General features: G+C 38.8%; 1 protein-coding gene across 4 annotated transcripts in view; it reads right to left on the bottom strand.

Moving 5' to 3' along the window:
• Positions 1 to 19,570, bottom strand: part of EMCN (endomucin) — a 52,288-nt gene that overhangs the window by 29,246 nt on the left and 3,472 nt on the right. For all 4 annotated transcript variants that reach the window (XM_070757948.1, XM_070757949.1, XM_070757947.1 and 1 more), the window contains exons 2-4: positions 11,517 to 11,549; positions 8,042 to 8,077; positions 5,270 to 5,311 (exon numbers count right to left, since the gene is read on the bottom strand). In XM_070757948.1, the coding sequence (XP_070614049.1) occupies positions 5,270 to 5,300 (31 nt within the window). In that variant the 5' untranslated portion in view covers positions 5,301 to 5,311; positions 8,042 to 8,077; positions 11,517 to 11,549. The remainder of the gene's footprint in view (positions 1 to 5,269; positions 5,312 to 8,041; positions 8,078 to 11,516; positions 11,550 to 19,570) is intronic.

Below are 19,570 nucleotides of genomic sequence, written 5' to 3'. Positions count from 1 at the left end.
AATTAAAAAATACTTTGCGCTTTCCCCCCTATACCACGGTTTTCCCCATCCGATGACATCATATGTCATCGCCAAACTTTCGTCTGCCTTTAATAAATATTTTTTAAAATAAACTTTAATAAATAAACATGGTGAGTAATCATCTAAATGGTTGCTAAGGGAATGGGAAATTGCAATTTAGGGGTTTAAAGTGTGAAGGGAAGGCATGTGATACTGTTCATAGCCAAAAATAGTGTATTTGATTGATTTGATTTGATTGATTGGATTTATTGGATTTGTATGCCGCCCCTCTCCGGAGACTCGGGGCGGCTAACAACAATAATAGAACAGTATACACAATAATCCAATAGTAAAAACAATTAAAAACCATTAAAGTAAAAACCAAACATATATTCAGACATACCATGCATAAAATTGTAAATGCCTAGGGGGAAAGAGTATCTCAGTTCCCCCATGCCTGACGGCAGAGGTGGGTTTTAAGTAGCTTACAAAAGGCAAGGAGGGTGGGGGCAATTCTAATCTCTAGGGGGAGTTGGTTCCAGAGGGACGGGGCCGCCACAGAGAAGGCTCTTCCCCTGGGTCCCGCCAAGCGGCATTGTTTAGTTGACGGGACCCGGAGAAGACCCACTCTGTGGGACCTAACTGGTCGCTGGGATTCGTGCAGCAGAAGGCGGTCCCGGAGATATTCTGGTCCAGTGCCATGAAGGGCTTTATAGGTCATAACCAACACTTTGAATTGTGACCGGAAACTAATCGGCAACCAATGCAGACTGCGGAGTGTTGGTGTGACATGGGCATATTTAGGGGAGCCCATGATTGCTCTCGCAGCTGCATTCTGCACGACCTGAGTTTGCTGAATCTGAATCTGTATTTACTTCCGCATCTCTACTTTGCAGAAATTCGACTTTCGCGGGTGGTCTCAGAATGCACCCCCAGTGAAAATCGAGGGAACACTATATTGCAAAAAAAAAAAAAAATTAGCAACTGCTGCTGTATCACATTCAGAAATGCAAAACTGTTTTGCCTTCATTAGAATCAGGAATTTCCTAGGGATCATCCTTCTGCTCTTGTAAGCAGGAAGGCATAATGAATCATTTCAAGAGGACTAAATAGCACTCAAAGGAAATAATTGCAAACATAGTTTCTCTATTATTGTTACCCTGTGTTTTTTTTCCATAACGGGAGATACTTTTCTTTTTTTTAAAAAAAATAGGAAAATATAACCTAAGCTAAAGGACTGGTGGATTTCTCTCATAGTATTAGGTGTCTTCTAAAACCTCTTCACTCCTTTTGGATTTTGAGAAAAGGCTTGTAGGAAGAAAACAGAAAAAGTAGTAGAATATAAAGGGGGTTTATTTGTATGACAAAAAGGTTAAGTATTTTTCTCACTGAGAAAAAAATGGTTTAAACTTTAAACTCCTGGGTCTAGGAAGCTTAGAACTACGATGCCTTAAACATGATCTAAGTATTGCCCACAAGATCATATGCTGCAACATCCTGCCTGTCAATGACTACTTCAGCTTCAACCGCAATAACACAAGAGCACGCAACAGGTTCAAACTTAATATCAACCGCTCCAAACTTGAGTGTAAAAAATATGACTTTAGCAATCGCGTTGTTGAAGCATGGAACTCATTACCAGACTCCGTGGTGTCAACCCCCAACATTTTCCCCTTAGACTATCCACAATTGACCTCTCCAGATTCCTTAGAGGTCAGTAAGGGGCGAGCATAAGTGCCCTAGTGTGCCTTCCGTCCCCTGTCCAATTGTCTCTCCTATGGTGCTAATGATTGTCCTGTGCTCACTTGAGCTTTTATGAATGGGCGGCATTAATATTTTTGAGTTCCTTCAAATGATCCTGAGCACCAGAAAGTTTGAAAATTATTGATGTAACGAAAATAAGAATTGAATGAAAGGGATGAATTACGGTATTAACTACAAGATACAAATGTTTCTCAGCAGACTATTTTTCATCCTCAAAGCCATAATGGAATGCCTTCTTTAGAAAAACACATTATTAACTTTTTCATCATTTAAGTAACAGATAGCATTCATTTTTTAAAAGGCACTTAGACATTAATTTCATGGATTTTCTTAATTTACAGTGGAAGCCTCTTCATTTAATGGATGTCTTCTCCAAATATTCAAACAGAGCTTTGATTGTGCAGGTCCTGGCGGTTTCAAAATAATATCTGGTATTTTCTTGTTTTTCACTTTTTTAATGTTAAATTCTGAAATCTAGTATGATAAAGTAGGGTACAAAAATGATCCGAGCTAATAAATATTTCATTTCTATCCAGTCAGCTGCAGTGAAATGTGGGAAGAAAATAATTTGATCTGTATTTTTTTTAATGCAATCTAATTCTTAGTAATAGATGAATTGTAACTTTATTATTCTTTACACAACTACAGCCAAATGAACATCCCAACTTAAACAATGCTACGAACATAGAAACATAAAAGACCGACGGCAGAAAAAGATCTCATGGTCCATCTAGTCTGCCCTTATACTATTACTTGTATTCTATCTTAGGATGGATATATGTTTATCCCAGGCATGTTTAAATTCAGTTACTGTGGATTTACCAACCACGTCTGCTGGAAGTTTGTTCAAAGGATCTACTACTATTTACTCTTTCAGTAAAATAATATTTTCTCATGTTGCTTTTGATCTTTCCCCCAACTAACTTCAGATTGTGTCCCCTTGTTCTTGTGTTCACTTTCCTATTAGAAACACTTCCCTCCTGGACCTTATTTAACCCTTTGACATATTTAAATGTTTCGATCATGTCCCCCTTTTTCCTTCTGTCCTCCAGACTATACAGATTGAGTTCATGAAGTCTTTCCTGATACGTTTTATGCTTCCACCATTCTTGTAGCCCGTCTTTGGACCCGTTCAATTTTGTCAATATCTTTTTGTAGGTGAGGTCTCCAGAACTTGACACAGTATTCCAAATGTGGTCTCACCAGCGCTCTATATAGCGGGATCACAATCTCCCTCTTCCTGCTTGTTATACCTCTAGCTATGTAGCCAAACATCCTACTTGCTTTTCCTACCACCTGACCACACTGTTCACTACCCCTAAATCCTTCTCTTCTGAAGTTTTTGCTAACACAGAACTGCCAATACAATACTCAGATTGAGGATTCCTTTTCCCCAAGGGCATTATTTTACATTTGGAGACATTAAACAGCAGTTTCCATTGTTTTGACCATTTATCTAGAAAACAATATAGATGTACCCATTAAGAAAGTAGCTTCCCGTTGTTTAGTAGATTCCATATAAAGGTTTGATATGTAGGAGAATTATACAAAGGTTTGTCAGAGAGTTAAAAAGCACTTACAAACCAAACAAAAGCAATTATTGTTGCCTGCAATCTCAGTTTATGGATCAAAGTAGAGAAGTTGTACTTGAAAATGAAAATGTTGTAGAAAACAAAACAGATGCATCTGTCTTTAGATGAATATAAAACTGATGAGATTCTTGTCAGAGACTCCCAAGGAATCCCAAGGGGAAAAGCAAACAGGTTTTTTTATAGAGTTGGCATTATATATGTCCAATTGACAAGCAGTTTAAGTTTGCAATCTCATCAGCCACAGAGCAACATAGAGCTAGTTATCTGTATAACAACTGTCTCTGTCCCCAGAGCACTTCCCAAGGTAGTGTAATTAATAAGAGAGAGAAATTATTATATTTGTAGAAGTAATCATATTAACTGAATTTAATTGCCTTTACTGGTTAAACCCATGTAAATTTATTTTTTATTTTGGTATTTTAGAGAGTGCTCGATCTATCACTTGAAGGACAAATGCAGTTCCCAATCCAAACATTGATTGATTGATTTCGTCCAATACACAATTAGGGTTTTAGTGGGTATACACATAGTAAAATACATAATGAAGGTTATAGAGAATATACTCATAGTAAAATATATCTAAGAAAGAAGAGAAGAGAAGATATAGGAATAAAATATATCAATGAAAGAATAGAAGAAGAGATATAAGAATAGAAGAAAGGTATAGGAGATATAGGAGAGCAATAGGACAGGGGACGGAAGGCACTCTAGTGCACTTGTACTCACCCCTTACTGACCTCTTAGGAATCTGCATAGGTCAACCGTAGATAATCTAGGGGTAAAGTGTTAAAGGTTTGGGGATAACACTATGGAGTCTGGTAATGAGTTACACGCTTCGACAACTCAGTTACTGAAGTCGTATTTCTTACAGTCAAATTTGGGGCGGTTAATATTAAGTTTAAATCTGTTGTGTGCTCTTGTGTTGTTATGGTTGAAGCTGAAGTAGTGAACAAACCGATCAGTCCTAGAGAAGATCAGCCCTAACGGCTTTTTAAAAGATCCTAAGATGAAACTCAAATACTTTGGCCACCTATTGAGAATGAAGAACTCACTGGAGAAGAACCTTTCTGACATTAACACCGTTGAAAATGTCCAGAGATACTTCACCAGAAGAGCCCTTCACTCCTCTACTCATAACAGAATACCCTACGAAACTAGACTTACAATCCTGGGTCTTGAAAGCTTAGAACTACGACTCCTTAAACATGATATAAGTATTGCCCACAAGATCATATGCTACAATGTCCTGCCTGTCAAAGACTACTTCAGCTTCAACCACAACAACATAAGAGCATGCAACAGATTCAAGCTTAATATTAATCGCTCCAAACTTGACTGTAAAAAATACAACTTTAGTAATTGGGTTGTTGAAGCATGGAACTCATTACCAGATTCTATAGTATCATTCCCTAACCCCTAACACTTTACCCTTAGACTATCCACAGTTGACCTCTCCAGATTCCCAAGAGATCAATAAGGGGCGTACATAAGTGCACTAGAGTGCCTTCTGTCCCCTGTCCTATAGTCTCTCCTATATCTCCTATATCTTTTCTATTATATCTTCTATAACCTTCATTGTGTATTATTGTGTATTGGACTGACTAACTAACTAACTAACTAACTAACTAACTAACTAACTAACTAACTCAATCAATCAATCAATCAATCAATCAATCAATCAATCAATCAATCAATCCCTAACATTGTGCATGGGGTTGCGATGAATCAGACACGACTTCGCAACTAACAACAGCAAATGCTATACTATACTTCCCAGAAAATGTTTAAATATGAATTAAGACAGAAATAAAATATTAGAAGAATAAATATTAAATAAATATTATTAATATTAAACAAATTAAATATTAAATAAACATTAGAATTTTAAATAATGCACAATGCTAATACATTACCTTTAATGGTAGTAGTTGCAACTGTGCTCATCCTAGTGGTAACTTTGGAAGGGTAAGACAGAAAATTTAAAGTAAGTTCAATGCTTCTTAGATAAAACGATCGTATCTTTTTGAAAAAAGGCAATAGATTATTTTAAAATTAAGCATACTTGAAAGCAAGTTTTAAATGTACTATTCTGGGCTTCCATCTTAGAGTTAGTGACAGTGCCTTTTTGGGCTGTTGTATCAATACGTGAAACTTCTTTAGCTGCCTTATTTTAATACACATTCTTTTTGCTCTGCTGCAGAACAAATCATTTCCTTCCCTTCGCATGTGGATACTTTTATTGCTCCTTTGAATTACTGTTCTCTTCAGTGCAAATCAGCCTTAGGAGGCTGCACTTGTGAGCAAAAAGAGTGGGGTAGGATTACTTAAAACAGTTCACATTTCCATTGCTTATCCCCAGCTCCCCTGCATGATAACATTCCAGATGGAAGTTAATAAAAGCTAGGCGCCTGCCCAGTAAATTTCACTGAATCCAATGGGTTTTTCCGAGAAATGTCACTTAAAATTGCTTATTCATATGCTTTGAGTGCCTTATTATGAACAGAAAAATGGCGAAGAGGGTTCTATTTCTTATTTCTGAAAGAGAGCAATATCCTGCCTTTCCATTTGCAAAATTTTCCCCAGACTTCTGTTGTGATTCAGCCTGAGGCTCCTCAGGGACCGGCTGGAGCTCTGCCGGATCCATGCCCAGAGGAGGAGGACAGTGACCAGGAGGGGGAGGACCAGGCAGACGGGGGAGAGGAACGTCAGGAGGAGGAGGCGGGAGAGCAGCCTGAGACCCCCCGGGGGGGGGCTCTCCCCAGCTAGTAGCCTGGATTCATTGGATGAAGACGCACAGGCTATAATAGACATGCGGCAGAGACGTGCAGCTCAAAGAAGGGGCCAATTAGAAAGATATTTTCATCCCTGAATTGGCAACAGCTGGGTTTGGGTGTGGTTCTCCTCAGCAGGGTTGAAAAGGCAGGCCCGCCCTTACAGTCTCGTGGAGAGTTATCAACTGGGAGTCCTGTGACCTTGCTTCGATTCTTGGCGTCTCTGATCTTGGCTTGTGGCCTAGAAGCCTGGAAGACTTGGGGGAGGCGTGGGTTTTATTATCTCCAGAGTTGTTTTTGCCAGCAAGAATCCTGTTTTATTGCCTGGCCTTCGTGAAACCTCTGTGAAACTGCATCGTGTTCCTGTCTGTAAGAACAGTTTTTGTTACCTGTGTTTGCTTTCCGGTATATAAACTGCCTTTGCTTTTTACCAGTGTGTCTGGATACTCTTTTTGGTTGGTGTTGGCATCTGGGGGGACCCAGACAGAACAACTTCCAGATGGATTTTACTTCAAACCAAGCAGAAATATCTGCAGCATGAAGGGCTTTTTAAAAAAATGGAAAACCTCCTTGTGAAAGCATATAAAAATAGGAGGGCTTTGATCAAGTGTTGGGACCAACTTGACTTTCTCTTCACGTCACCTTCAGCCTATTCTTGTACTTCCCTTTTCCTTTAGTCCATGATAGCAAGGAGGCAGGGAATGCTGCGGATCCCATCCTAGAGGAAAATACACTTGGTGGGACCCAGAAGAAGATCCTTCTTCATGGTGGCCCCCACTCTAATTGGAAGGCGCTGAAGACCTGGTTCTTCCAGTAGGCCTGGAGAATCCAGACTGGGATGGAGCCCATGAAATAACTTGCGTGATTGGTTGGGGCAGGAGGTGGAGTGGGGGCAATTTTATTACACCAATTTAGTTAATTTTTATTAGTTTTACTGTTTTTAAATATGTTTTTTATATTCTGTAAGGCAGTGTTTCTCAACCTTGGCAACTTGAAGATATCTGGACTTCAACTCCCAGAATTCCCTGGCTGGGGAATTCTGGGAGTTGAAGTCCAAATATCTTCAAGTTGCCAAGATTGGGAAACACTGCTGTAAGGCACCTTGAGTCGCCATGGGCAAATAGCGGCAATATAAATTCAATCAGTCAATCAATCAAAATAGTACCCACTAACTCTGTGGACCTACTATAAAAATACCTTGTTGACAGTGAAGAGACCCAAATTTTTACTACCACATTGTGGGCATGGCTTATGCATTTTCTTTCAACATCTTTCAGCGCAAATTGGGTGCTCTGGGGTGGAACTCCATTTTCACTACCCCATTGTGTCCCCACCCCATCCGGGGAATAGCCCACCCCTGCTTGTAGACATAGGTACCTTCTACTAAAGGAGGTCAAGAAAAAAGAGAATAAAATATAGGTTTGGTATCCTACAGCTCATTTATTCTTGCATCCCTGCACCAGATTAAAGAACGTAAGTTATCATGTGCAAATTATGTTTGGATCCTCTTATTTCCCTTGCAGACAGTTATAGTTATGAAAACATGGTCCCTACTCCTCAAATAGAACACTGGACAAGGATGTGGGGGAGCAGAATTTAAATATTTTAGCTGTGATCCAATCTTTGCATAAAAAGGAATCATCCAAACTTTTCTAATAACAACATTGCCACAGAACAATGTCAATTTTTTAAAATATGCTTTCCCTAGCAGCAAATGATTGTCTTCTGTTTTGAGCAGAATTTATATTTGAAATAGTATTAAATAACAAAATTTTATAGGAATATAATAAATCAACCTTTAATGTAATCAATTGGCAGATCAAGATACTGATAAAAACTTTTTAAATATTTTCACGTGGGCAACATGTATAATTAAATGTAGGATTTGAAGCAGTTGTTTATTCAAGGACTTACTTTTTGCTGCTGAAGTGACATGTATTGTGGGAGACCCTACAGAAAACATATTCAATATTAAAGATTACAGTTTTATAATACACTTTTAAACTACCAACCCCAAACAAGTTGAATGAATAGCCTATAATTTAACATGCCTTTTTTCTTAGTATTAACCGGCTTACTTCCTGAATAATAGTGATATGGTTATATTCAGATTCTAAACTGTGACATCATTTGAACAAATAATAATATATGGAATTTCAAGAAAACAACACAGTTGCTAGATGGAGACCAGTAAAGATAATATTGAGTTTTCCGAGAACTATACTATGGCATAAATATAGGAATAACTATATATCTTAAACTACCTCGAATTGCATGATGGGAAACAAATAAATTAAATTAACTAAACAAATACATGGGTAGAACGATTTCAGTTCAAACTGAAGAAATTACCTTAACATTGATCCATTACTAGAAACTTCCCAGGCTGAATCTCTTTATTTTTTTTTTTAAAAAACTAATACAGTGATACCTTATCTTACAAACGCCTCATCATACAAACTTTTCAAGATACAAACCTGGGGTTTAAGATTTTTTTGCCTCTTCTTACAAACTATTTTCACCTTACAAACCCACTGCCGCCGCTGGGATGCCCAGCCTCCAGACTCCCATTGCCAACGAAGCACCCGTTTTTGCGCTGCTGGGATTCCATTGAGGCTCCCCTCCATGGGAAACCCCACCTCCGGACTTCCGTTGCCAGCGAAGCGCTTGTTTTTGCGATGCTGGGATTCCCCTGCAGCATCGCAAAAACACAGAAGTCCGGAGGTGGGGTTTCCTATGGAGGGGAACCTCAGGGTAATCCCAGCAGCGCAAAAATGGGCGCTTCGGCTGGCAAAAGGGGTGAATTTTGGGCTTGCACGCATTAATCGCTTTTCCATTGATTCCTATGGGAAACATTGTTTCGTCTTACAAACTTTTCACCTTAAGAACCTCGTCCCAGAACCAATTAAGTTTGTAAGACAAGTTATCACTGTATTTCATATCTATACAAGTTGCTGTATATTGCATGAAGAATTTAGAGCAACATAAATATTTTTGTTCTAGCAGAAATATCTTCAAGTTGACCTGTTACATCTGTTTTAAATAGATAAAATAATAAAACATGGCATTTTATTAACCTGTTTATTATTAGCTGGTATTTATTATTGCTAGATTTTTAAAATCATTAGAAAATAATTCAATAGAAGATGATACATACACACACACACACAAATACATTGTATATATATATATGATATATAGCGATGGGACCAGTATATAATAAGTCTACAAGGAAATTAGAGACATATTATATTCTCCAGATTACTACAAGTATACTGTTCCATCTGGTTCACAAAAACAGCCCAAATTAACACTAATTGATTTCATGACATCTGTATTTTGTCACAATGTAATTTACAAACCAATTTGCCTAGCACAGCAATATTCCATATTTGCTGTAGCACCTTCTATTGAACTAACACACACACACACAGAGAGAGACAGAGAGAGAATATGCCTGTCAAGTAATTTAGGTATATAATGTACTGTGTGGTTTTAAGTTAAAATATTTTAAAATTATAAACTAACGTTGCAGCAAAATAGGCATCAATTAACAAAAACCAATCTGTAATCTTATTTGCATTTTGCAACGTGAAACATTTTCATGACTACCCATTTAAATTCATAAGGATCATTTGGGATTAATGGGAGTGAGATATTTTCCCCAATTTGGTTCTCTCTAATGCACTGGATTTTAACTATATTGGATAGAGAGAATGGAAACTGTAATAGAGGCTATAAATTCCATGTTGCCCAGCATAGTTAAAATCCTATCCATTATAGACACACATTATATAGGGGAGTACCTAGGGTAGACGTTATACAGGGGGAGCTAAATGTGAGAAATTAATCTGATCCAATAGTGTTACAACTGTACTGATAATCTAGGATGTTTAGTTTCTTGTAGTAACTGAGTACCAGCCAGTGAAATAGTTGGCATAGGAGCACAGCTGAATGTTGTATCAACAGAACCAGAACTGTAGCAAAGGTTTAAAGAACTCTGCATGTAGTAAATGCATTACAATGTCAATTCTGGGGAAGCCCTCGCCATGCCTCTTTATGTCTTAGAAACATAGAAACATAGAAGACTGATGGCAGAAAAAGACCTCATGGTCCATCTAGTCTGCCCTTATACTATTTCCTGTATTTTATCTTACAATGGATATATGTTTATCCCAGGCATGTTTAAATTCAGTTACTGTGGATTTACCAACCACGTCTGCTGGAAGTTTGTTCCAAGGACCTACTACTCTTTCAGTGAAATAATATTTTCTCACGTTGCTTTTGATCTTTCCCCCAACTAACTTCAGATTTTGTCCCCTTGTTCTTGGGTTCACTTTCCTATTAAAAACACTTTCCTCCTGAACCTTATTTAACCCTTTAACATATTTAAATGTTTCGATCATGTCCCCCCTTTTCCTTCTGTCCTCCCGTCTTTGGACCCGTTCAGTTTTGTCAATATCTTTTTGTACGTGAGGTCTCCAGAACTGAACACAGTAATCCAAATGGGGTCTCACCAGTGCTCCATATAAGGGGATCACAATCTCCCTCTTCCTGCTTGTTATACCTCTAGCTATGCAGCCAGTCTTCTGATGCTTCTGACGATTTTCTCATGATTTACCAGCTGTGCATGAGTTTAGTGTTTAAGAAAGGGTTAGAGTTTCTTTAGGTTTAAGGGGTGGAGCTAAAAAGGATTTCTTGGGTTTGCCAGATCTTCAAAAATCCTCAGATAGATGGATATGGTAGGTATAGCTTTTGAGTTGTGCTCTCCAAGGTCCTGAAACGGTTCGGTTGGAAAATTTCCACGTGGTTATGTACAAACTTTCAGCCATTCCGAAATATTTAATGATTCCTGGAATCCCAGCATTTATATGTAAATGCATAACTTAGTGGAGGGTAGTATCCCAGACTAAACCAGGTCTGGGTGTGGCCAGTGTATGATGCATCTGGGCTGGGATTTAGACAGCCTTGTTCTAGATGTTCTTTGCTGGTGTTTGGATTAGAGGTGGTTCCTCCCAGTTCACCCAAACTGGTAGCAACCCGCTGGTGACATCACAATGATGTCACAGAACTGTATCGGTCAATGCTGGTCCATGGAGGCCGCCATCTTTTTTTGAAATTTTCATCAGTTGTTTTTCTTCTGCACAGAGGTAACGTTAGAACTCACCCCTTGTTTGGCTACTCCACAGTTTCAGTTATTAAACCATCTTGTGTTAGTTATATTCATATAAAACTGCCTCTCCTCTCCCCAAGTTTTATAGAGGGAGAACAGTAACTGACTTATTACAGCTTACAATAACTCTAAATAACTCTCCAGAATAAAAGAGAATACAAGGAGAATACAATGGATGCCATTGTTTTTAAGATACGGTTACACAGTTTTGCTTACCAGTAGTTGCTTGAGTACTCTTGGATGCGGGAACTGTAGAAGATACAAAAAACCCCAAAAAACCGTAAATTTGAATAAATTTTGTCGCATACATAGTAGAAGACACAGGATGAAAAGAAACATTCTGCTGAGGTGTTTCTAATTATTGTTATTGTTATTGTTATTGTTATTGTTATTGTTATTGTTATTGTTATTGTTATTGTTATTGTTATTGTTATTGTTATTGTTATTGTTATTGTTATTGTTATTGTTATTGTTATTGTTATTGTTATTGTTATTGTTATTGTTATTGTTATTGTTATTGTTATTGTTATTGTTATTGTTATTGTTATTGTTATTGTTATTGTTATTGTTAATTAGATTTGTATGCCGCCCCTCTACGTAGACTCGGGGCGGCTCACAACAATAATTACACAATATATAACAAATCTAATAATTAAAAGTCACTAAAAACCCCTTATTAAAAAGAAAACATACACACAAACATACCATGCATAAACTGTATAGCCTAGGGGGAAGAGAATATCTCAATTCCCCCATGCCTGACGACAGAAGTGGGTTTTAAGAAGTTTACGAAAGACAAGGAGGGTGGGGGCAATGCTAATCTCCAGGGGGTGCTGGTTCCAGAGGGTCGGGGCCATCACAGAGAAGGCTCTTCCCCTGGATCCCACCAGATGACATTGTTTAGTCGACGGGACCTGGAGAAGGCCAACTCTAACCGGTCACTGGGATTCGTGCGGCAGAAGGCGGTCCCGGAGATATTCTGGCCCGATGCCATGAAGGGCTTTATAGGTCAGGTTAATGATATAGAACATAATTTTTTAAAAGTAAGAAACATGCCTACACATTTATATCATTAATAAAACAGCTGAAATAATTACAAACTTAATTTCTCCTTTTATCAACCAACTTGACTTTGATCTTGATTAATCCTGGTCAGAGGTGGATTCCTGCAGGTTCAGACCAGTTCTGTAGAACCAGTAGCGAGAATTGCCCCCCGCTTCCTGAATCGGCAGTGATGGCTGGCTGGCTATGACCCTGAACGGCTCTCTCCGCAGTGCTGTAGGGGCCGCCATCTTGTTTTTTGCTTCTGAGCATGTGCAGGAGCTTGGTTTTCCGCACTGCACATGCCCATGCCTGGGGCAAGAAGAAGCGAACTGGCAGCAAGCTAAGTTAGAACCCACCCCGATCCTGATTCTAATATGACATCACTTCTTCATAAACACATCTTTTAAAATTAGCCAGGTGGAGTTCATCTCTTTATAATTGCAGAGTGACTCTGTGAAGCATTTCCATTTATTTGTCAAATGTTCTGCCATTCTGTTTCATTAAAGTCTAGTGCTTCAAAATAACTTCGTAGAGGAGCCTCATTTTATTTATTTTATTTATTTTATTTTATTTATTGGATTTGTATGCCGCCCCTCTCCGCAGACTCGGGGGGGCTAACAACAATGGTAAAACAACATGTAACAATCCAATTTAATAAAACAACTAAAAACCCTTATTATAAAAAACCAAACATACACACAAACATACCATGCATAACTTGTAATGGCCTAGGGGAAGGAATATCTTAACTCCCCCATGCCTGGCGACAAAGGTGGGTCTTAAGAAGTTTGCAAAAGACAAGGAGGGTGGGGGCCATTCTAAGAAACGGACAACACAACTCTGAAAAGTGAAGGAAATATGTCTTCAAGTTCTTCTTCTCTTGTTTATTATTATTATTATTATTATTATTATTATTATTATTATTATTTATTGGATTTGTATGCCGCCCCTCTCCATAGACTCGGGGCAGCTAACAACAATGATAAAAACAGCATGTAACAATCCAATACTAAAACAACTAAAAACCCTTATTATAAAACCAAACATACACACAAACATACCATGCATAAATTGTAAACGCCTAAGGGGAAAGAATATCTCAGTTCCACCATGCCTGACGGCAGAGGTGGGTTTTAAGGAGTTTATGAAAGGCAAGGAGGGTGGGGGCAATTCTAATCTCTGGGGGAAGTTGGTTCCAGAGGGCCGGGGCCACCACAGAGAAGGCTCTTCCCCTGGGTCCTGCCAAACGACATTGTTTAGTTGACGGGACTTGGAGAAGGCCCACTCTGTGGGACCTAAATGGTCGCTGGGATTCGTGCGGCAGAAGACAGTCCCGGAGATAATCTGGTCCGGTGCCATGAAGGGGTTTATAGGTCATAACCAACACTTTGAATTGTGACCGGAAACTGATCGGCAACCAATGCAGACTGCGGAGTGTTGGTGTAACATGGGCATATTTGGAAAAGCCCATGATTGCTCTCGCAGCTGCATTCTGCACGATCTGAAGTTTCCGAACACTTTTCAAAGGTAGCCCCATGTAGAGAGCATTACAGTATTTGAGCCTTGAGGTGATGAGGGCATGAGTGACTGTGAGCAATGATCCCCAGCCCAGATAGGGCCACAACTGGTGTACCAGGCGAACCTGGGCAAACGCCCCCCTCGCCACAGCTGAAAGATGTTTCTCTAATGTGAGCTGTGGATCGAGGAGGACGCCCAAGTTGCGGACCTTCTCCGAGGGAGTCAATAATTCCCCCCCCCCCCAGGGTGATGGACGGACAGATGGAATTGTCCCTGGGAGGCAAAACCCACAGCCACTCCGTCTTATCAGGGTTGAGTTTGAGTCTGTTGACACCCATCCAGAGCCCAACAGCCTCCAGGCACCGGCACATCACTTCCACTGCTTCGTTCGACATTAATGAGAGTTGAACCTAGTTAATACTTGAAAATTCAGAGCTACAGACTAGACTTGAAAGTCCAAATCAACATCTCAGAACAAAGCAATGTCAAAACATCTCTACAGACTTGCCATGAAAATTGCATGGTTGTGTCCAGATAATCACCAGGAACTGAGCTGTATTTGTAGCCATTTTTATTTTCATTGTATAAGAGAGAAAATTGTATGAATTCTTTTGGCTTGAACTAAACCTATTATACTAGCAGTAGAAAGATTTCAGTTTCCAAAAAGTAGAATAATTTGTTTGCTCATTGCAAATGCAATACTTTTTAAATAGAAATAAGAAAAGGGGGTGTTTTGTAAGTAGGTACATATTGCTAACCCTGCCTCCGTAAGCAGCAGTAAGTAACATGATTGTACAACTGCAACCAGCTGGGATATATGTTTGAGTTTAGCATTTCCTCCCCAGTAAATATATTTAAATAGTCCTGTGCTTGACATCTTGACTGGGTCAATCTGCTGTGAAAACCCTAATTATGTAGCAAATATTATCGTGTGAAAAGCAAATTATAGTAGAGGACTCAGGCACAAGGAAAGTCTATTGGCAGTTTAGAAAGATCAGAAAATTTCAGTGCCATGTAAATTGCAATTGTTACTTCTAAATGTGTATTATGACACCAAAGGAGTTGCTTAAGTATCCAGAACAGGCAAGAAGTGATTATGGCCCAATATAAATGCCTTGCTGCTCACAGAATTGATGTTGGGTGGGTGGAAAAGCAAGTGGAATTAATGGGATTTAAGCAGCCAAAGTTGAGTGCCTGCTGTGATGGAAAGATGGAAAGTGTTTCTCATCCTGGAGTCTTTGTTTATTGTCAATAAATTGAGAGGCAATTCCAATTTGCAATTCAAGCTTTAGATGATTAATCACTCTGATTAACTAATCTGTGCAGCAATCTTATGCACATTTACTGTGGGCTAAATCAGACCCCAGTTCATTCACACTCAAGTGCAGAAGAGTTCTCTAGTTTCTAAAGTTCATCCCATTTATTCATCTCTGTAGATTCTTGTATGTTATCCTATAGATTCTCATGATGTGTGCTTTGTGCTAAAAGGCCTGGTTGTTTATTCAGCCAGAGAGGGATGCACTAGCAATAGCAAGAGCCCTTAGACTTATATTTATTTCATTTCATTTCATTTCATTTCATTATTTCATTTCATTATTTCATTTCATTTCATTTCATTTCATTTCATTTCATTTCATTTCATTTCATTTCATTTCATTATTTTATTTTATTTTATTTTATTTTATTTTATTTTATTTTATTTTATTTTATTGTTTATTTTATTTTATTGTTTATTTTATTTTAATTTAATTTAATTTAATTTAATTTTAATTTTAATTTTAATTTTAATTTTAATTTTAATTTTAATTTTAATTTTAATTTTAATTTTAATTTTAATTTTAATTTTAATTTTAATTTTAATTTTAATTTTAATTTTAATTTTAATTTTAATTTTAATTTTAATTTTAATTTTAATTTTAATTTTAATTTTAATTTTAATTTTAATTTTAATTTTAATTTTAATTTTAATTTTAATTTTAATTTTAATTTTAATTTTAATTTTAATTTTAATTTTAATTTTAATTTTAATTTTAATTTTAATTTTAATTTTAATTTTAATTTTAATTTTAATTTTAATTTTAATTTTAATTTTAATTTTAATTTTAATTTTAATTTTAATTTTAATTTTAATTTTAATTTTAATTTTAATTTTTTGATTGATTGATTGGATTTGTATGCCGCCCCTCTCCGTAGACTCAGGACAGCTAACAACAATGATAAAAAAACAGCATGTAACAATCCAATTAATAAAACAACTAAAACCCTTATTATAAAAACCAAACATATACTCAAACATACCATGCATAACTTGTAATGGCCTAGGGGGAAGGAATATCTTAACTCCCCCATGCCTGGCAGCATAAGTGAGTCTTGAGTAGTTTATGAAAGACAGGGAGGGTGGGGGCAGTTCTAATCTCCGGGGGGAGTTGGTTCCAGAGCGCCGGGGCCGCCACAGAGAAGGCTCTTCCCCTGGGGCCCGCCAAATGACAGTGCTTTACAGCCCTCTCTTAAGTGGTTTACAGAATCAGCATATATTGCTCCCGACAATCTGGATCTTCACTTTACAGACCTTGGAAGGATGGAAGGCTGAGTCAACCTTGAGCCTGGTCAGATTTGAACTGCCAAATTGCAATCAGCCGGAAGTGAGGAGAAGTAGTCTATAGTACTGTACTCTAACTGTTAAGGCAGGGCTGTCAAACTCCTGTGGGCCAAATGAGTCACGCACTGGCCATGCCTGATTACTGATGCTGCCATGACAACGTGAGTTTGACAATCCTGCACTAGGGCACGGAGGCAGAGAGCCAACTTGAGTTACCAACAGTGTATCTCTGTGCATTAACCCAGGCCCTTGCTCTGGTTGATCTGAAATCAGAACAATGGGGGGAGTGTTTGGGTAACAAGGTTAAGCTAGTCATTTTCTACTGGTTTTGCTCTGCTTTATTATTATTATTATTATTATTATTATTATTATTATTATTATTATTATTAATTAGATTTGTATGCCGCCCCTCTCTGTAGACTCGGAGCGGCTCACAGCAATAATAAAAACAATGTACAATAACAAAATCTAATATTTAAAAATATCTAAAACCCCCTTATTTAAAAACAAGACATAATACACACAAACATACCATACATAAATTATAAATTACGACTAAGCAATGTCGTTTGGCGGGACCCAGGAGAAGAGCCTTCTCTGTGGCGGCCCCGACCCTCTGGAACCAGCTCCCCCCAGATATCAGAGTTGCCCCCACCCTCCTTGCCTTTCGCAAGCTCCTTAAAAGCCACCTCTGTTGTCAGGCATGGGGGAATTCAAATTTCCCTTCCCCCTAGGCTTATAGAATTTATACATGGTATGCTTGTATGTATGAGTGGTTATTTAAATTGGGGTTTTTAAGATTATTTTTAATATTAGATTTGTTTACATTGTCTTTTTATATTGTTGTTAGCCACCCCGAGTCTTCGGAGAGGGGCGGCATACAAATGTAATAAATACAAATACAATACAATAGGCCTGGGGAAGAGGTTTCAATCCCCCCATGCCTGACGGCAGAAGTGAGTTTTAAGAAGTTTACAAAAGGCAATCCTATTCTCCAGGGGGAGCTGGTTCCAGAGGGTCGGGGCCGCCACAGAGAAGGCTCTTCCCCTGGGTCCCGCCAGACGACATTGTTTGGTATGTCTAAACAACATTGGGGTTTTATTTTTTATTTATTTATTTTGTTTTCTCAAGTACGTATTGGTGGTATACAAAGATATAATAATATTTATGTGCGTGAGACTAGTAAAAGAGAAACATTAGGACAGGGGACGGAAGGCACTCTGGTGCACGTATGCACCCCCCCCTACTTAGGAATCAGGAGAGGTCAACAGTGGAGAGTCTAAGGGTAAAGTTTTGGGGGTTAGGTGATGGTTCTACAGAGTCTGGTAGTGAGTTCCATGCATCAACTACTTGGTTACTAAAATCGTGTTCCCTGCAGTCAAGTTTGGAGCAGTTTACTTTAAGTTTGCTGTGTGCACGTGTGATGTTGCGGTTGAAGCTGAAGTAGTCAGGACATTGTAGCAGATGATTTTATGGACTATGCTTAAATCGTGTTTAAGGCGATGCAGTTCTAAGCTTTCTAAACCTAGGACTGTAAGTCTAGTTGCATAGGGCAGTGATTTTCAACCTTTTTTGAGCCGCGGCACATTTTTTACATTTACAAAATCCTGGGGCACACCACCAACCAAAATGACACCCTAAGACACTCTCCTCTCTTTTCCATTACCTGTCTCCTCCCCACCCTTGTGTGTGTGTGTATACACACTCTTGAACCATTTCCAAAAACAGGTGAGGGCTGGGGTTTTTTCTCTCTTATTCTTTGGGTGCTTTTTTATCATATGCTTTAAATCAAGTCACTTCTGTCTCTCTTTTGTTTCTCTCTCTTTCCTCTCATTCTCTGTTTCAATCATTTTCTCATTTCTCTTTTTTCCTCCCCTTTTTGCTCATTTCTTTCTCTCTCCCTTTCTCTCCTTTTCTCTCTCTCTCTCTTGCTTTCTTTCTCTCTCTTTCTCTCTCTCTTGCCTTCTTTCTCTCTCTTGCTTTCTCTCTCTTTCTCTTTTTCTTTCTCTCTCTCTTTCTCTCTCTTCCTCTCTCCTTTTCTCTCTCTCTTTCTCAGCTCACTCTCTCAGCAAAAAGTTGCGAGACTAGAACCTGAGCTTCCTTCTTCGCGGCACACCTGACCATGTCTCGCGGCACACTAGTGTGCCACGGCACACTGGTTGAAAAACACTGGCATAGGGTATTCTGTTGTGAGTGGAGGAGTGGAGGGCTCTTCTATTAAAGTATCTCTGGACATTTTCTAGAGTATTTATGTCCGAAATGCGGTGTGGACTCCAGACAGATGAGCTATATTCAAGGATTGGATTTGAGCAACCGCTTGACTTGAGCAACAGCTTGATCGATTCAAGACGTTGCTCAAGTAAGTTCTTGCTGAAAAACTATTTTAGAGGGTGTTGTGGTTCAGCCTGAGCCAGATCAAAGACCAGCTGCGTCTCTGCTGGCTCCATGCCCAGGGGAGGCTGAGAGCGGAGAGGAGAGTTCTTTGCAGTCAGACAGTGCAGACAGCAGTCACGAAAGTGAAGGTGATGCAAGGCCTGGGAGCCCTGGGGAAGGGCTATCTCCAGCAAGTAGCTGTGATTCCCTGGAGTCCCTGGATGATGACGCACAAGCTATCATTAGTATGCGGCAGAGACGCATAGCTCAAAGGAGAAATCAACTGCGTAGATATTATCAGCGTTGAATGAGGAACACCAGGGGGTTGGGTGTGGTCCTCATTAGCAGGGAAGGGTTTATAAGGCATGAGAACCATTCAGGCAGCGTGGAGTGTTATCAAAGTGGAGTTGGTGTTATCTGCATTTTCTCTCAGCGTTTTTGTTCCTGGCTTGTGGCCCAGCAGCCTTGAAGACTGGTGGGAGGTTGGTGTCTGTTATCAACAGCCTCGTTTGGCGTGAAGGATCCTGTGTTTCTGTATGAACAATTGCCTTCGTATATCTATTTGAAGTTCCAGTGTTTTCCTGACCTGTAAGGACATTTTCTGCTGGCTTCTTTTCTCTTCACCATTATAAAACTGTGTTTGGATTCAACCGGTGTGTCTGGCTTATCTTTTTGGGTTGGTCATAGCTTCCGGAGTGACCAAGACAGAGCAGAGGACGAATACTTACTCCTAAAT

Source organism: Erythrolamprus reginae, chromosome 7 (genome assembly GCF_031021105.1).
Source record: "Erythrolamprus reginae isolate rEryReg1 chromosome 7, rEryReg1.hap1, whole genome shotgun sequence".
NCBI classification, from domain to species: Eukaryota; Metazoa; Chordata; class Lepidosauria; order Squamata; family Dipsadidae; genus Erythrolamprus; species Erythrolamprus reginae.
The sequence above is the reverse complement of the archived record's forward strand: the minus strand, read 5'-3'. Positions and strand labels throughout refer to the sequence as shown.